Raw genomic sequence first — 17,468 nt, forward strand, 5'->3', positions numbered from 1 at the left:
TCTGCTCTGCGTTTGCCTAAGGTAGAAATGATTGATTTACCTGCAATTATATGTAAGATAACCAAAATGCATGCTCTCCGAAACAGCAGTAAACGTATACTATTTCCCTGATCATTAATAATAGTATTTCCAAAGTGCACAACTTAATCCCTTAGTGCACAACTTGATCTCTTAGCAAGAACCCAGATGGTGCTCTTCAAAAAAACTTTAGTTGAATTATATCCTGTGAACTGCTTAGCCGAACAAGGCCTACCACACCTCATATACCCTTTGATCAGGTAACAATGTGGGGGAAAAAATACTTACTTTAATATGGTGAACCCCATTTAGTTTTCCAATATGCTGCTCGATAGTCTGTACACAAGAATTGCATGTCATTCCCTCCACACAAACATCAATTGATCTGGCACCTGATACTGGATCCATTCTATTTACTGCTTCACATTCCTGAAAGATGTAAAGGAAGAAAAACAGATGTGGTATTTGTACTCAGGCAAAAAATGGCCTATGTTAATTTCCGGCCCACTGGACTACTTATCTTACATGAAACTTAACAAAGACCATATGCCACCTGTAAAGACAGGCTACAGAAATTCTCAAAGTACTTCCATGCATCCACTAAAATTGTCATTATATTTTAAAAAGACTATTATCAAGTGTTATCTTGTGACCTAACTGCAGAATCCAGTACACATTAATTGGGGATATCCATCTGAAATACTGGATTTCTACCTATCCAAATAGCAGAAGCAGCACAGGAAGGTTTCAGTTATGAAATGCCATGAAGGCACCTTGGAAAGGAAGAGTGTGTTGGAGAAAAGCCTATTTTTTACATAGCAAACTTGATGGCTTTATGTAGGTATCCCCACCACTTAGGTGGAGGTTATGTTCCAGGCCCCGCGACATATAAGTGAAATCACGTAATGTGAGGAGCATCCTCTAATGCCAACTTTTTCCTGCTCTCCAGCTTTCTCTCCCACTCTTTCTCCAATCCAGACCAAAATATCTAGGGTTTAAGCTCTGGGGCCAGTTGGAGGCTGGAGGATGAGAGGGAAAGTGGCTGTAGGAGACACAGGGTTTTTTTTTTGTTTTTTTTTTACCCCTAAACATTTTGTGAATCTAAGTTTGGCCTAATTGAGGGGCAGTAGTTCAACATGAGTAAGAAAATGAGAGTACCCCTAAACATTTTTTGGGGGGGAAAGCACTGACCAGCAACATGTGTATACATGGTCACGTGTGAGTGGGGAGGTGCCTGTACATTATGCTGTGGACAAGAACAGCAGTCCAACTTTTTTTTAAAATGTCACACAGTAGGGGGGGATCCACTGCTGTATTTTTCTAAGCCAGGCACTCCAATGAGGCTCAGGAGCCCTGCTGGGGTGATACACTGACAACCTCACGCACACTTTTTTGGGATTTACTCCATCTTGGGCAGGTTCAATAATGGCTTTGACTTCACCCAATCTGCTGTTATCAGGGTGTATGACACACTGGGACAGGGTAGATGGAAGGCGTACAGGGATATATAATGTAGGGAGGGGCAGTCAAATCCTTTATGATGCTACCCAGCAGGTCTGATGTAGAAGGCAAAATAAAGGGTGTGCACATGGATTGTTCACAAAGGCTGAAAATGAGGCCAAATTTACCAGTAGCTTCACAAAATATTTAGGGGTAAGCAAAGGCTGGGCCAGAAGCAGTGTTAGAAACTCAAATATATGTTAGGCACCAAATGGCTCCTTAGACCAAGGTTGCAGTCACCAAAATGAAATGTCTAGTTGCCATTTGGGAGTAAGACGGCTCTAAAGTCTTATTTTTAAAAAATGATGGATTGACTGTGATTAACAGATGTATTAGTATACGCCTGGGGTGGGATAAGCGAAGACAAGCTACAACAATTAATCCTAACATTGTTCACTACACCTGCTCAGGCTGCAGAGAAAAAGCATTTTGGTTCCTGAAATTCATTCTGATTGTGCAGATAAAATATAAGTGACAGAATTCTACTGGATGTAGTATTAGTGTGTGAAAACAGTCACGCTCCAAAGATCCCCAGGCATGAACCTCCAGGTGGTGGAAACGTCGGGCGCCACCCTGGCACCCAGGCATTTTCCTATGGTCTCAAGTGGCCGATAGTAAGGTGCTAAATGCACTTGGCGCATTTCAAAAACTGACCAGAAGGTCTGGTTGGTCCATGCAGATGCCAGGCTATTGGTTCATGCAGCACTCCTCCTGATTGATTGAGCTGTATTTGGAGTGGATCCCCCCACTTCACCTTACGTAGTGAGGGGTTATACTCTGAATTTGAACTTTATGCAAAACACATTTTACTCATGTGGGATTCCATCTGCAGCCTCTGTACACCCAGCATCTATGATCAGCAAATGTTTTCAGCAGGGGGCCAGTTCACTGTCCCTCAGATCTTGTGGGGGGCCAGACTATTTTTTTTTGGGGGGGGGATGAAAGAATTCCTATGCCCCACAAATAACCCAGAGATGCATTTTACTCATGTAAAAACACCAGGCAGGCCCCACAAATAACCCAGAGATGCATTTTAAGTAAAAGGACACATTCTACTCATGTGAAACACGCTGATTCCCGGACTGTCCGCAGGCCGAATTTAGAAGGTGATTGGGCCAGACCCGGCCCCCGGGCCTTAGTCTGCCTACCCATGATAATAGGGAGCTGTTCCACAGAGTTTGCATTGCGAATTTCTCCCACGAGCTCCGCTCCTTTTGTCCAGAAATTGTTATCTTTTTGCCAGTCGTGCAACTGGAAGTGGGACCCCTTCCCAGATGTATACTGAGTTCCCATTTGCTGCATGCAGTGAGCCATTGGAGGCTGCTACTCTGTGTTTCTATGGCTCCCACCTTGTTGCTTCCCCAGCACCTTCCTCTGCCTGCTTGTCTGTCCATGGAGCTACATGGGTGTTGGGTGGGCTTCCAAATGTTAAGTTCTAGAATATAAGATCCTTGGAGTTAATTTTTTGGAGGTATGGAGATGGGACAGAACTTCATAAAATATCATGTACATTGATCAAGATGCATAATCAAACAAAGCATTGCTTGCATTCAGTAATTTTTCCAAATAAACACATAAACTAAAAGCATACCCTAACAAAAATGTGAGGTGCATATAGGCAAGATTTTCCACAATGGAAACCACCACTACGTCACAGGCCATTATGTGATGCTTTAAATATATACCTTCCTGCGACAAGCAACCTGCAATTTCATTCAGACTATTTTATGCAAAGCTAAATAAAGGCCGGCGGGAGTAGAGTACATGGTATTGTCACCAATAAGCACTGCAGCCTGTACTTGGTCCAAAAATATCCAACAGCAAAAAGGATAGCAGGCCTACAATTGTACCATCATCTGTGCGCACAAATCCCTGGAAGATTGACCCAAACAACAAATGTGGAATAATACAATTATCTCTGCAATTCAAATGTGACCAAGCCCTTGTTTACATAAATTCCAAACAGATAGAATGAGGTCATTAGGAAAACAGGTAATTAAAGCCTTCCTTTCATGCTGACAATTACATCATCTTTGGAGAAACTGGGATACTGTATAAGGAATGAACAATTAATTCAAATTGTATAAATTTCCAAAATAAAAAATGGACATACAGCCCTCATATATAACTACCCTCTACATAATATTCCTGAAGAGTTCACAAGATGTTTGGCAATTTGTAAATTAACACTTGATCAGATCAAAATAGAGAGTTTACTTTTAAATTGGAGTACAGTGGTACCTCAGGTTACATACGCTTCAGGTTACAGACTCCACTAACCCAGAAATAGTGCTTCAAGTTAAGAACTTTGCTTCAGGATAAGAACAGATATTACCTGAAGCGTATGTAACCCGAGGTACCACTGTATTCAGTTTGGGGGTAGCACAAAACACAGGGTTTGCACCACAAAACTTTGGCATCAGTTTGGAGGGGATCCAAAATTTCAAGGTTACATGTTAATGAAGCTTTTTTACTTCCCAGAATCTCTTGAAAAATCCTAAACACAAAACATGTACAAACCTAGGGGTTTTAGAATTTCATATTCACCTGCTGCTAATTTTATACGTTATGGTATAAAAGCTCTGTTTGTCACATAACAATTTCAATAAAGATTATTACCCTATTACAAATACAGACACAGAACAAGAAGTTTAGGTGGCAGTTAAGTAGCAGGTGCAAATCAACTTTAACAAAAGATGGTTTTCGCCTAACTAAGTTCAAATAATAGATAAAAGGGGATTTGACTAAGATGCATTTCCTACCCTATTATGCTCTTTACCTTCTTTTAGAAGATTGCTGTAACAACTGTAATTTGCACAGGTTGAGATGTTTTCTGTAAATATTAGTTCACTGAACAACTACATTTTAACCTAATAATATCATGCTATATTAAACCACAATGGTATGAAGATTAAGTCGTCAATGTGATCTTCACAGCCCCTAAGAATAGTTGAAATCCGTCTGTCTCGGGAGACCATGGAGGAGTGCGCCTTTGGGGGTGAAGTCAAACTTTTGGAAGGTTACAGCACCTGCTGTGGCTGTGGAGACTGATATAGGGGTGACATGTTTTGTTACAGCTGAGGCAGATTAAGGTGTCCAGTTGTGCTGCTGCAGATGAACCATGGCATTTCTGCTCTCTGTTCCAAGTGGCCATTCCTCCTCTGGTCACTGCTATAGATGTAAAACCTGACCATCTGTTTCCAGGAACTGCGTCATCTGAAAACAAAATCTATTGGATAAGGACCCGCAACACTTTTGTCTTGGCGCAGAGACATGCCAGGTTGAACAGACCCCAATTGCTCCAAAGGCATAGGAGACTACCAGGGAGAAGTATTTGCCAAAAAGAGTTGGGGCAAGAACACAACCCTGTTTATATAACCTCTCTATATAGGGAAGGGACACGGGTGGCGCTGTGGGTAAAACCTCGGTGTCTAGGACTTGCCGATCGTATGGTCGGCGGTTCGAATCCCCGCGGCGGGGTGAGCTCCCGTCCTTCGGCCCCAGCTCCTGCCCACCTAGCAGTTCGAAAGCACCCCTAAGTGCAAATAAATAAATAGGTATCGCTTTATAGCGGGAAGGTAAACGGCGTTTCCGTGTGCTGCGCTGGTGCTGGCTCGCCAGAGCAGCTTCGTCACGCTGGCCACGTGACCCGAAAGTGTCTTCAGACAGCGCTGACTCCCGGCCTCTTAAGTGAGATGAGCGCACAACCCTAGAGTCGGACGCGACTGGCCCGTACGGGCAGGAATACCTTTACCTTTATATAGGGAAGGCGTCTGGGAATGAGCAGTAATGTATTACATAATGTTAAGAAAATAAACCTTGTTTTTTCAGTGAATAACTAGCTAAAATATGACTTGAATCTAGGCACAGAACTACAAACTTGGGAATGTAAACAGAAACGCAACACTAGCTCAAAAAGAAAAAAAATGGTGTAAAATTGCAGAAAGCTTAGCTTGAAGCTTCACTGTTAACTCTGTGTTGCTGGACAAAAGCAGAGAGCTTGCCTGTGAATGCACAATTGCGGAAGTTAATTTGCTTACAGCTCAGCTTCCCTGAACTTAGCACTCTGAACTTCCCTCCTTGCCAGTCAGTTCTAAGCAACGACACCCACTGAGTTCAGATAAGCCAACCAAAGTTTAAATTCTTGGCTTGGCATACACTGGAGGAAGTCCAAAAACTTGCCATAGGTTCACACCCATGATACAATTGCAGATGAGCAAAGATTTTTATTTTTATGTTCTCTTTCATTAGCACACTTCTGAAGGCCCAATTTACTTTTAAAGCTCAACTAAGTTTCAAAGTATGTCCTGTGAAGTGGCACAAGGGGTTACTGTTTTGGAAATATAAGGTATGGTAATCTAATGCCCTCATGGGCACAAAAAGTTAGTTGTACAGTTCTCTGCATCCTGTCCTTTATCTACACAATTTACATTTTTGTGCATCATGAAATTACGGTAAGCAAGTCCTGTCAGAGATACTTTAAGTTTAATAAACATATAACTTGCTTGTTAAAAAAAATTCTTCACAAAGAAGCATACAAAAAATAGGAAACAAAGCACATGCAAGACAAATACAATTTAAAACTTATGACCCCCCAAAGTTCTCAGTGTTATCTTTTAACTAAAGAGATGGAATAGCTCATCAACTGCTGTTTTTCATTCAAAGAGCCTGAAATGATGAATTGAGGGAGGCTAGTCTCTCCAACTTTCACACTACACTCTCATGACAAAGCAGTAGACCAGTGTTTTTCAACCTTTTTTGGGCAAAGGCACACTTGTTTCATGAAAAAAATCACGAGGCACACCACCATTAGAAAATGTTAAAAAAATTAACTCTGTGCCTATATTGACTATATATAAAGTAATTCTCTTGAATAGGAATCAAATAAACACAAAGAATGTATTTTATAATTACTTTATTATGAAATAGTAAGTAAACAGAAATATGAAAAATTAGAAAACACTTTATTTTTCAATTTTTCCCACGGCACACCAGGCAACATCTCGCGGCACACTAGTGTGCCGCGGAACAGTGGTTGAAAAACACTGCAGTAGACAATGCCCCTTTGTTCTCTCCAGCACTAGAAGAAACCACTATAGAGAGCTACTTTACATTTTTTGACATTAGGAAGCAGAGAGCAGAGCCAAGGCAGTGCATGGATATAGTGTTAAGAAGAGATTAAAATACTGTATTCTCCCAAAATAAGGAGCTGAAGACAAGAACACCTTGGTTATGTGTAAAGATGTCACCATAATCACTTAGATGACATCACCAATGAACAAGGCAAATAAAAGCAACTTAGTAGTGTGTCTTTAACAAACACACACACAATTCTATGGTCTTCTTTTGCAACAGCAAGACCTACAAAGAACCCACAAGAATCAAACAAACCACTAAAATATGGTTATTTTTAAATCTCTCCTTATAGGACACACACACATCCAGGCACACCTACTTTGCTATTTTCTTGCATTTCTCAAGCCCTCTGTGTAAACCTAAGGAACTGTTATCTACTGAAGCTGGGAAACCTTTTTGTTTTGGGGGGAGATTTTAAGAAAATAAATATGGGGAGGGGAGAGAAAGGGATGCAGGGAGATTACGAGAGAGGTAATGCAGAAAGATATGGGCTGCAAGGACGGGCCACCCCCAGGGGCTCCCTGATTGCTCCTCAAGTCACCCAGGGTGCCACAGCCCACTGGTTGCAAACCACTGTCCAGCAGATTATACTCCATGCCTTGCTCTGTGTTCTCACCTTGGTGGGTCACACAAGTTGTGCAATGTTGGGTGGCCATTTCACACATGAACAAACCAAGATGAATTGAAGAATTAGTTGTTTTTTAATTCCACATGCACAACGGGCATAACATTTCCATGTTTCAAAAATATGCACTGATTCATAATCTAAATAATGATGGGAACTGTAGCCACTCTTGCTGTAGATAGGCAGCTACACCTCAACAGTGGCTTGCTCCGGACACTTAGTAAATTCATGATGGAGACAGTATTTAAATACTAGGCATTATAATACAGTAATTAACTTACATATTATTTCCAATACTTCTATTCTGCAAACCTGCAACTTGCGCAGGGGTTATGTTCTGAAGACCGCACCTAAAGCCAAAATCGTGTGTTGTCAAAACACAATGGGTGCAGTAGCATATGGTATTGCCAAAGTCTTTTTTCTCAGAGTCTGCCCCTTTTTCTCCCTCTTAATTTTTTTTGCCAAGCACATAAAGCTGAATGTGCACAAGTTAAATGCACATAAGTTGCAAGTATACTTTGCTGCCTTTCTACAAGGCACTGAAGTATCATTTAAAGTACAAATACTTCTAAAATAAGAAAAAAGCCAATAAAACTAATAATCTCTGGCCATTTGTGGTCTCCAAATAGTACATAAACTCTCTGGTCTGGGTCTTTTCTCCTTTGCCTTCCTCTGAGGGAAAAATGATTCAATAACATATGACCTTCCTTTTTTAAAATAACAATAGGAATGTTTGCTATCAGTTCTAGGACCTAACCAAATATTTCTACATATAAATGTTTCTTGTTATGCTTAACTGATGGCTTTGTTCACTTCACTAATGATGAATAAGGCATTTGTATGCCAAGCTGGTACATCAAATATATTTTAGTTAATTACTCACCTAATTTATCAGTATAGGTGTGTTTTTGTGATATGAAGGAAGTGCAAGGCACACCTATAGCTTCATACATATCACCTGCCAGCCATTGTTGGAAGGAAAGGCCACATACATTATTGTCTTCTTCTGTTGTTAGTCACACGCCAGAATTTTTTAAAAAGCCCCAGAATATAGCATGTACTCCATTATTCTCACCAAACAGTCAACTAAAGGTTTAGCTAATAATTAAATGGGATAATTAAATAACCAGTGTTAGAAACTCAGATATATAAGCTAGGCACCTAATTGCTCCTTAAACCCAGGGACTCAGCTACATTAGTCCAAAAAACTCCAGATGGTGCTGGAGAGCAAAACAAAATATTTCTTTGCGATTTTCCATAGTGTTTTCCCCTTTTGTTATAACAATTTAATATCTAACTTATTAATAGCATTTTCTTTCTGTTTGTAGATCCACCCCCTGTTACAGCCACAAAAATGGAATGTTTAGTTGCCATTTTTGGGCAAGACAGCTCTAAAATTTCATTTTACAAATGATGGACTGACTGTAATTGATTCTGAGCTAAGCATCTGGCTAGTTCAGATGACAACCTTGTGCTAGGTTAAGAACTTTGAAAACTTAAAGTAGAAAAGTTGCTTTATCCAGAGACAGCCAACATATATATTGGCCTATTCCTACCTCTTTTTCTTAATGGTGACAGACCATTCATAAGACATAAGAACATTCTTCACAACTGTGAGCAAGGCAGTGGGGGTAGAGTAAGTGAGGGCAAGCTACAACAATTACCGGTAACTCTAACATTGTTCACTACACCTGCTCAGGCTGCAGAGAAAAAGCATTTTGGTTCCTGAAATTCATTCTGATTGTGCAGATAAAATATAAGTGACAGAATTCTACTGGATGTAGTATTAGTGTGTGAAAACAGTCAAGCTCCAAAGATCCCCAGGCATGAACCTCCAGGTGGTGGAGACATCAGGCACCTTCACTTGGGTCTCAAGTGGCTGATAGTCAGGTGCAAAATGCACCTAGCTAATTTCGAACACTGTAAATAACCAAGATGACGGCTGATGTTCTAGTACTCTTCACAAAAACAAGTTCATTCACACTAGCACATTCGCACAAAATCAAGCCCTAAGCCAGGAGTGGGGAACCTGTGGCCCTCCAGATGTTGTTGGACTCCAACTTCAGTCCTAGTCAGCAGAGCCAAGGATCAGGGATGGTGGAAGTTATAATGCAATATCAGGAGGGTTGCCTACCCCTGCCCTAAATACTGTCTTTCTGTATAATGCTTTATTGCATCTCTGTACTTTTTACTGCTTTTTTAGTAGTATGTATTGATGAGGTTATTATATAGTTTGTAACACCTAATGGCATTTAAGTGTCTCTGTCCACAGATTTCAAGTGGGGTTAATAGTACCTTTCTCCATATTACATTCAGTGACTAAAGTAAGAACACTAGCCTAAACATATAATTATTTAAAGCTCTCAGAGCATCTCACAACAAAAAAGTGACACACTGAAGTTCAATAAAAATAAAAAAGTGTTAAAAAGCAAGCAAAAGAGTAAAAGCATATGAAACAAATGAAAAGCCTAGGAAATTAAAAAAGGTATCCACCTAACATTGAAATGACACCATGGAGGTCCCAGGTGAGCATCCCTGGAGAGGGCATTCCACAGTTAAGAGCGTCACAGTATGTTCTCTTCTGTAGCCACCTTCCACACTTCACTTTCATAAGGCACTTGATTCATAGCCTCTGCATCAACTGGGCTTGGAAATGGGATGGACTGTGCTCAAGTGAAGATGGTGAAGCACCAGCATATTGTAACTGAAGTTTCTGAATCATTTTGAAAGTAGCCCTATGTATAATGTATTGGAGTAGCCCAAATGGGAAGATACCAGCTGAAAGATAACACGAAAGGTTATCACTGAACACATAGGGTTGCAGCTGGTGAAGCAGCCAAAACTGATAAAGACACTCTTGTACACAAACATTACTTCTGCCTCTAGTGACAGGTGGATCGATAGCCTAGAGGTGCTTATCTTGGCTTATTAAGCTGAGATGATACCTGAACTGTTTGGGGAAAGGTAAAAGTAAAGGACCCTGGATGGTTAAGTCCAGCTGAATTTGACTATAGGGTGTGGCACTCACTTCTGCTTTCAAACAAGGGAACTGGCATTTGTCCGCAGATAGCTTCATGTGGCCAGCATGACTAACCCACTTCTGGCACACAGAACACCATGACCAGCACCTTCCCACCACAGCAGTACCTACTTAACTACACACACTGGTATGATTTCAAACTGCTAGGTTGGCAGGAGCTTGATCAGCAAGCCCAAGGGCACCCTGATGGCACCAGAAGTGGTTAACAATCTAACTTTAGCATGTCTGAAAAGCTGGGTGCATAGATATACTGTGCGCTTTCTAAGGATAGCTACTTATATAAAGTTTAGTATAATTTTTATTTTAGATCTACCTAGTATTGTGTCCATTCCAGTTGCCAAATCTGATGTTTATTGTATTCATTCATTACATTATCAATGTTATGAAACTATTTCATAAAAGTTTAGTAGTAGTGGAAAATGTTGCATCACATACAACTTTATTGACAGCCAGGAAGCCCCTTTCGATTATACATAAAGGGGAAGGAGGATGTCTGATGTATATAGGAAGCAATTATGGCTAACAACTTGGATGGCTTTAAAAAAAGATGAGGAAAATTTATTAGGAATAAGGCTATCAATGACTACTAGTCATGATGGCTATGCCTGAGGTGGTTATGCTTTTTAATAGCAATTGCTGGAAACCACAGGAGAGAAAGAGGGCTCTTGTGCCTGAGTCCTGCTTGCAGGTTTTTCACTGGAATCTATTTGGCCACTATGAGAACAGGTATGTTGGAACAAATGAGCCATTGCCCTGTTCCAGCAGGCTCTTCTTTTGTTCGTATATGGCTCAATCAGTTACGGACTTTACACGGAAAAACAATTCACTGAAATCACTGCACGTTCATGTAAGGCACCAATCTTAACTTCATTAACCACTATATTCATCATTTGAGTCGTCTATTACAGATATCACTTCCATTAAAAAAAAAAGTTGTGCAAGTATTTTATACTATTTTACTCTAAAAGAAAGTATCCCTTGGCTCATCACTCTAAATTACAAGAATGAGTTTAAGTAGAAAGATCAGTTCACCACTTGTATAAGATATTATCAGAATAAGATCAGGATCTCATTAATAATTATTCATTACCACCATTTCTAAACCAACAGAACATGCATATACTAAACTGTACCATTATAAAGAACAAAAGTAGTTCAGCTTGTTTTTTAAATGCAACTGTAGCAAAATAAAGTGTCCCTATAATTACCTTAATAAGGTCTAGTGACCTGTTTACTGTGTAGGATTTGATCAAAATATTATGCAATTACATATGAAAGGAAGAATCTACTCTACCAGCTTTCCTCCCTTCAAAGCCACTCACACATATGTCAAAAAGAGAAGAATCATTTAGTGATTCCATGTTTAGTGTTTGTATATTTATGAAATTTTAAAGTGGTTGATTTGATTGTTGTACATTACTTTGACACTTACATGAAAGGGAGTTTACATAAAGCTTTTAAACAAAAAAGGTTAGAAGAAACTGAAACAGCTTTAATCAGCCTTCCTGAACATTTTCTGACCACCTGTCATACATACATATATATTTCCTACCTTAATTAGTACACACTTACAGGTTCAGTTTAACGACAGCATTTTCCTACTGCATTATACTTAATGCATTTATCACATCCAATATTATGTTGAAAGAAGAAACAGTTGAAGGACTATAATTATATTTGCACAAAAATGGATGAGGATAGTTTTAAAAGAGAAAAGGATGGAAAATAAATGCGAAAGGAAAAAAAACTAGTGGGAAGCACTGATTGAAAGAGTAGTTAGAATTTTGTTTGCACATTAATTTATCACAGAAAACAGGAACCAAAGAGCAATTTCAGACCACTCCAATCATATTCTGTCCCCATCCTCCCACAAATCAGCAGACTTAGCCGCCTATTCCTTATCACAAACTGCCTTGGAAACACCTCTCAGTTACAAAAACAGCTTGTCATGTGGAATGAGAGATTGCTATTTGAGAAACATAAGTCCAAAATTGCCCCAACTCCTGGGGCTTGTGGAACTAGTTGTAGTCCATGGGATCCTGGCCCATGCTCCATCCCATGCAATCATCTCTGTTTACATAGTTTTGGCACCATTATCCCTCAGATGTTCATCAAAAGTTCACACTGTTTTGCACAAAACAAGAAACCCCAAGTCCACAATGTCCCACATAATTGTCCTCTGGGAACAAGCTAAACACCTTGAGAAGACAAGTAACTAGCCCTAATATCACAGATTTCACAAGGCTGATCCAACAGAGGGAGTAAACTTGACCTGTTCATTACATGAAGCAGCATCAGCATCCCACTGATCAAGGGGCTTTTACCCTGCGTTCTTCTATATGCTAGCTCTCCTTGGTAAACCACCTCAATGCTAACAAGGGACTAAAACAAAAGCAAAAACTTTTGCACATCACAAACATGTATTTCCAAACACACCAAATCAGGGGAGAGCATCTGGCCCCATCCTCTGGCCAAGGTGGGCAGGCATCTCTAAAACCCAGGCACAAGATACCCGACAGAATGAAACCTCCACAGGTGGGGCATATCAGGAGAGGGCCTCGCATCCACAAGCAGAATCAAATGCTTTTCAGGAAGGTTGACTTTAAAGACAGACACACTCAGCAGCTACATCAGCATTAATTAATGAACTAAAAGATGCCTCTTGAGGGACATATTCTGGCTCTCGCTTGCTCTTCCTTTAAGAATAAATAAATAAAAATGTCTAAGTGAGTGGATGGTGCATTAATTAAGTTTGCTTAACAGGAAATTTTAAAAAGATTGTTTATTCTTTAAACAAAGGAAGAGATCCCTGCTCCAAGAGGCTTGCAATCCAGAAAGCTACTCTCCACAACAGGCGCTGTGGGAAGATGACAGAGAGGGAAGCGAAGCCGACCAAGAGAGCTCTTGAGCCTGTGCAGAGTGCTTCCCCATGCCGCCCTCCGACTCCAGCACGCTAGTCCTTCCACGGAGGGGTCGATTGCGGTTACACACCCAGCAGTCTCCGCTCAAGAGAATAAGGAAGCTGGAGGAAAGGGGGGTAGATGCGTCTCATCTATTATAATATTTATTCATTCGCAGCCCAACTTTTCCACCTCCAAAGAGCTCGAAGGGGTCCACATCGCTCTTCCCCCTTCCTCGTTTTGCCCTCACAACAACCCTGTTAGGTAGACTGAGGAGCGATTTACCTCAGGCGCCAGGCGAGGGGTGTCTCGTTCGTTCTTTCTTCCGTCTGCCGGCCTCTCACGTGGCAGGAGGGCGCTCCTCTCCGCCCGGACAGGCTCCTTACCTGGCCAGATTTCTGCCCCTCAAGAGGCGCCGGCCGACGGCAAACAGCACGGCGGACTCTTTCCCCTCCTGTTTCCCTAAGTTCCCCCCGCCCCCTTGAGGCTTGGCCCCGCCCCTCCCAACGACGGTTGCTACACACTTTGCGCTGTCATCGCGCTCGTCGTTTCCCTCCTTCCGCCCCGCCTGTAAAGCAAAAGGAATCACGTGGAAGAGAATGGATGATCATGTGACAAGGAAGATGACGCTAGGCCACATGATGCCCCGCCTCAATAACCTCTAAGGCAGAGCTGTAGATATAGACTTAGAGCCCGTTAAAGGAACCCGCTGCTGGACTCCAACTCCCATCAGCCCCAGCCAGCAAGGGCGAATAGCTGAAGTGCGGTGGGAGCTGTAGTCCAACCACACTGTAATCCAATCTTCGTTTCTCACTCCTGGTCTAAAAGGAAGGCTGGAAGTGTGCAGAGGCAGCTTTGCAGGGGGGAGGGCTCAGTTTAGAGAAAAGGAAAATTGATTCAGAAAAGTTTTTTCCCTTCTCTCATAATAATATAATAAATGATAGGAATCCAATAGAGCTGAATTATGGAAAATCCAGGACGGAATAAAAGAAAGTACCTCTTCATGTAGCGCAGTTAAACTGTGGAACTCACCGCCACAGGAGACAGCGAAGGCCACCAACTTGGAATAGCTTTGAAAGAGGATTAGACAAGTTGATGGGAGGATAAGGCCATAGATAGCTACTGGCCATGAGGGATGTATTCTTTGTCCACTAATATCAAAGGCAGTAATGCTTCTGAATTCTGGTTCCTGGAAGCCACAGGACTGTTGCCCTTGTGCTCAAGTCCTGCTTTCTGGCCTCCCACAGGTAGATTACTAGATTAGATGAGCTATTGGCCTGATCCAGCAGGGTGCCTTTGGACAGATGCTTAAAAGCCTGCCTGAGGAACTGACACTTTGCCATGGGCCCAGGCATGAGGGAGTTTGTTCTTAACATATTATGGTTTGGGTGGCATTGCCAAGAACAGCCCTTTGTTATGCAATGATTTAATACAAACTTGAGTGCACTTCAATAAAGCTAGTATCTAATCCTCTTAGAACTGCTTTAACTTGTTTTAGGATGTGGATATAACTGTTGCAAATTGCACTTTAGAAATGTCCCTTTAAGAAAAAAAGAAAGCATCCCTTTGCTTATGGCAGTGGCCTTATGGAGCATGTTCCAGTGTTACGTTATCCCCTTTTCTGCAGATGAAACTAAAATTTTAAGACCCAGCTGCTGAGGGGAAAGATGCTATTGTCTTGAGTTGCAGAGCTGTAACTGTCTACCAGTTTCTTGTAGCAGTCTAAAGTTATAAGTTATAGTCTAAAGCAGTCTAAACTTATAGTCAATTTTCTTGTTTCTCACAGTGTTAACATGAAACGTTGGTGTGCTACACTATTGTTGCATACTTTATTCAATCAATAAAAGGCTGAAAGACTGACAATCACATATTTAACTACACTAGATGTCAATTATACATCTATACCAGGAGGCAGCCATTCCAACATTTAGTTTTAATTTCCCAATCCATCAGATAACAAACCTATTTTTTAAATTAGACATTATTCCAGAAAAAAAAATTAATACTTTTTTCCAGGTAAAGGGGGTTGCTATGGGCAACTCAGTAGTTTCCATCACTGCCTGTTTACATATGACTGAGCTTAAGAATACTATAAATTCTACCATAACCCCTTTAACAAGTATTTCAGATATTATGGGAGATGTTTTCCAAGGTGTCTTTGGGTTTTTTGTTGGATTAACTCAATTAACGATAATGTCAAATTTGCATATCATATGTATCTAAAGAAAATTCCATTCTTGGATGTCTTTGTGTAACAGGGTATACTAAGCCTACGGACAGAAATTCATTGTTACATCATTCTAAAAATTACCCCAAACTTCTAAAGAACAACCTATCATATGGGCAGTTTCTATATTAAAAGAGAAACTGTACATCATAACAGTTTATAGGCTGATCAATTCTCTCTGGATTTATACAAGGGCTTCCCAAAACAGGTGGTTCTTGAGTCCTGATTAAGAGCTGACAATATCAGCAGAGAGAACAAGCTGGTCATCGCAAACACGCTTTTCCAACACAAGAGACGACTCTACACATGGACATCACCAGATGGGCAGCATTGAAATCAGACTGATTATATTCTCTGCAGCCAAAGATGGAGAAGCTCTATACAGTCAGCAAAAACAAGACCTGGAGCTGACTGTGGCTCAGATCATCAGCGTCTTATAGCAAAATTCAAGCTTAAACTGAAGAAAGTAGGAAAAACCACTGGGCCGGTAAGATACAATCTAAGTCAAATCCCTTACGAATACACAGTGGAAGTGAGGAAGAGGTTTAAGGATTTAGATTTGGTGGAGAGAGTGCCTGAAGAACTATGGATGGAGGCTCATAACATTATACAGGAGGCAGCAACTAAAACCATCCCAATGAAAAGGAAATGCAAGAAAGCAAAGTGGCTATCCAACGAAGGCTTACAAATACAGTAGTGGGGGAGAGAAGGCAAGCAAAATGCAAGGGAGATAGTGAAAGATACAGGGAATTGAATACAGATTTCCAAAAAATAGCAAGAGAGACAAGAAGGCCTTCCTAAACGAGCAATGCAAAGAAATAGAGGAAAACAATAGAAAGGGAAAAACCAGAAATCTGTTCAAGAAAATTGGAGATATGAAAGGAACATTTCGTACAAAGATTACCATAATAAAAGACAAAAGTGGAAAGGACCTAACAGAAGCAGAAGACATGAAGAAGAGGTGGCAAGAATACACAGAGGAATTATACCAGAAAGATATGGATGTCTCATGTACCACAGGTAGTGTGGTTGCTGACCTTGAGCCAGACATCCTGGAGAGTGAAGTCAAATGGGCCTTAGAAAGCACTGCTAATAACAAGGCCAGTGGAAGTGATGATATTCCAGCTGAACTATTTAAAATGTTAAACAATGATGCTGTTAAGGTGCTACACTCAATATGCCAGCAAATTTGGAAAACTCAGCAGTGGCCAGAGGATTGGAGAAGGTCAGTCTACATCCCAAACCCAAAGAAGGGCAGTGCCAAAGAATGCTCCAACTACTGCACAATTGCACTCATTTCGCATGCTGGCAAGGTTATGCTTAAAATTCTACAAGGCAGGCTTAAGCAGTATGTGGACCGAGAACTCCCAGAAGTGCAAGCTGGATTTCGAAGGGGCAGAGGAACCAGAGACCAAATTGCAAACATGCGCTGGATTATGGAAAAAGCTAGAGAGTTCCAGAAAGACATCTACTTCTGCTTCATTGACTATGCAAAAGCCTTTGACTGTGTCAACCACAGCAAACTATGGCAAGTTCTTAAAGAAATGGGAGTGCCTGATCACCTCATCTGTCTCCTGAGAAATCTCTCTGTGGGACAAGAAGCTACAGTTAGAACTGGATATGGAACAACTGACTGGTTCAAAATTGGGAAAGGAGTACGGCAAGGCTGTATATTGTCTCCCTGCTTATTTAACTTACATGCAGAATTCATCATGCGAAAGGCTGGGCTGGATGAATCCCAAGCCGGAATTAAGATCGCCGGAAGAAATATCAACAACCTCAGATATGCAGATGACACAACCTTGATGGCAGGAAGTGAGGAGGAATTAAAGAACCTTTTAATGAGGGTGAAAGAGGAGAGTGCAAATATGGTCTGAAGCTCAACATAAAAAAAACGAAGATCATGGCCACTGGGCCCATCACCTCCTGGCAAATAGAAGAGGAAGAAATGGAGGCAGTGAAAGATTTTACTTTCTTGGAATCCATGATCACTGCAGATGGTGACAGCAGTCACGAAATTAA

General features: G+C 41.0%; 1 protein-coding gene across 1 annotated transcript in view; it reads right to left on the reverse strand.

The window, feature by feature from the left end:
* Positions 1 to 2,953, reverse strand: part of ATP7A (ATPase copper transporting alpha) — a 38,842-nt gene extending 35,889 nt beyond the window's left edge. Inside the window, exons 1-2 of the mRNA XM_081897761.1 lie at positions 2,868 to 2,953; positions 307 to 447 (exon numbers count right to left, since the gene is read on the reverse strand). Of these exons, the coding sequence (XP_081753887.1) occupies positions 307 to 447; positions 2,868 to 2,912 (186 nt within the window). The 5' untranslated portion in view covers positions 2,913 to 2,953. The remainder of the gene's footprint in view (positions 1 to 306; positions 448 to 2,867) is intronic.
* Between the last annotated feature and the right edge of the window lie 14,515 nt (positions 2,954 to 17,468).

Source organism: Podarcis melisellensis (assembly GCF_964234715.1).
Source record: "Podarcis melisellensis genome assembly, chromosome: Z".
NCBI classification, from domain to species: Eukaryota; Metazoa; Chordata; class Lepidosauria; order Squamata; family Lacertidae; genus Podarcis; species Podarcis melisellensis.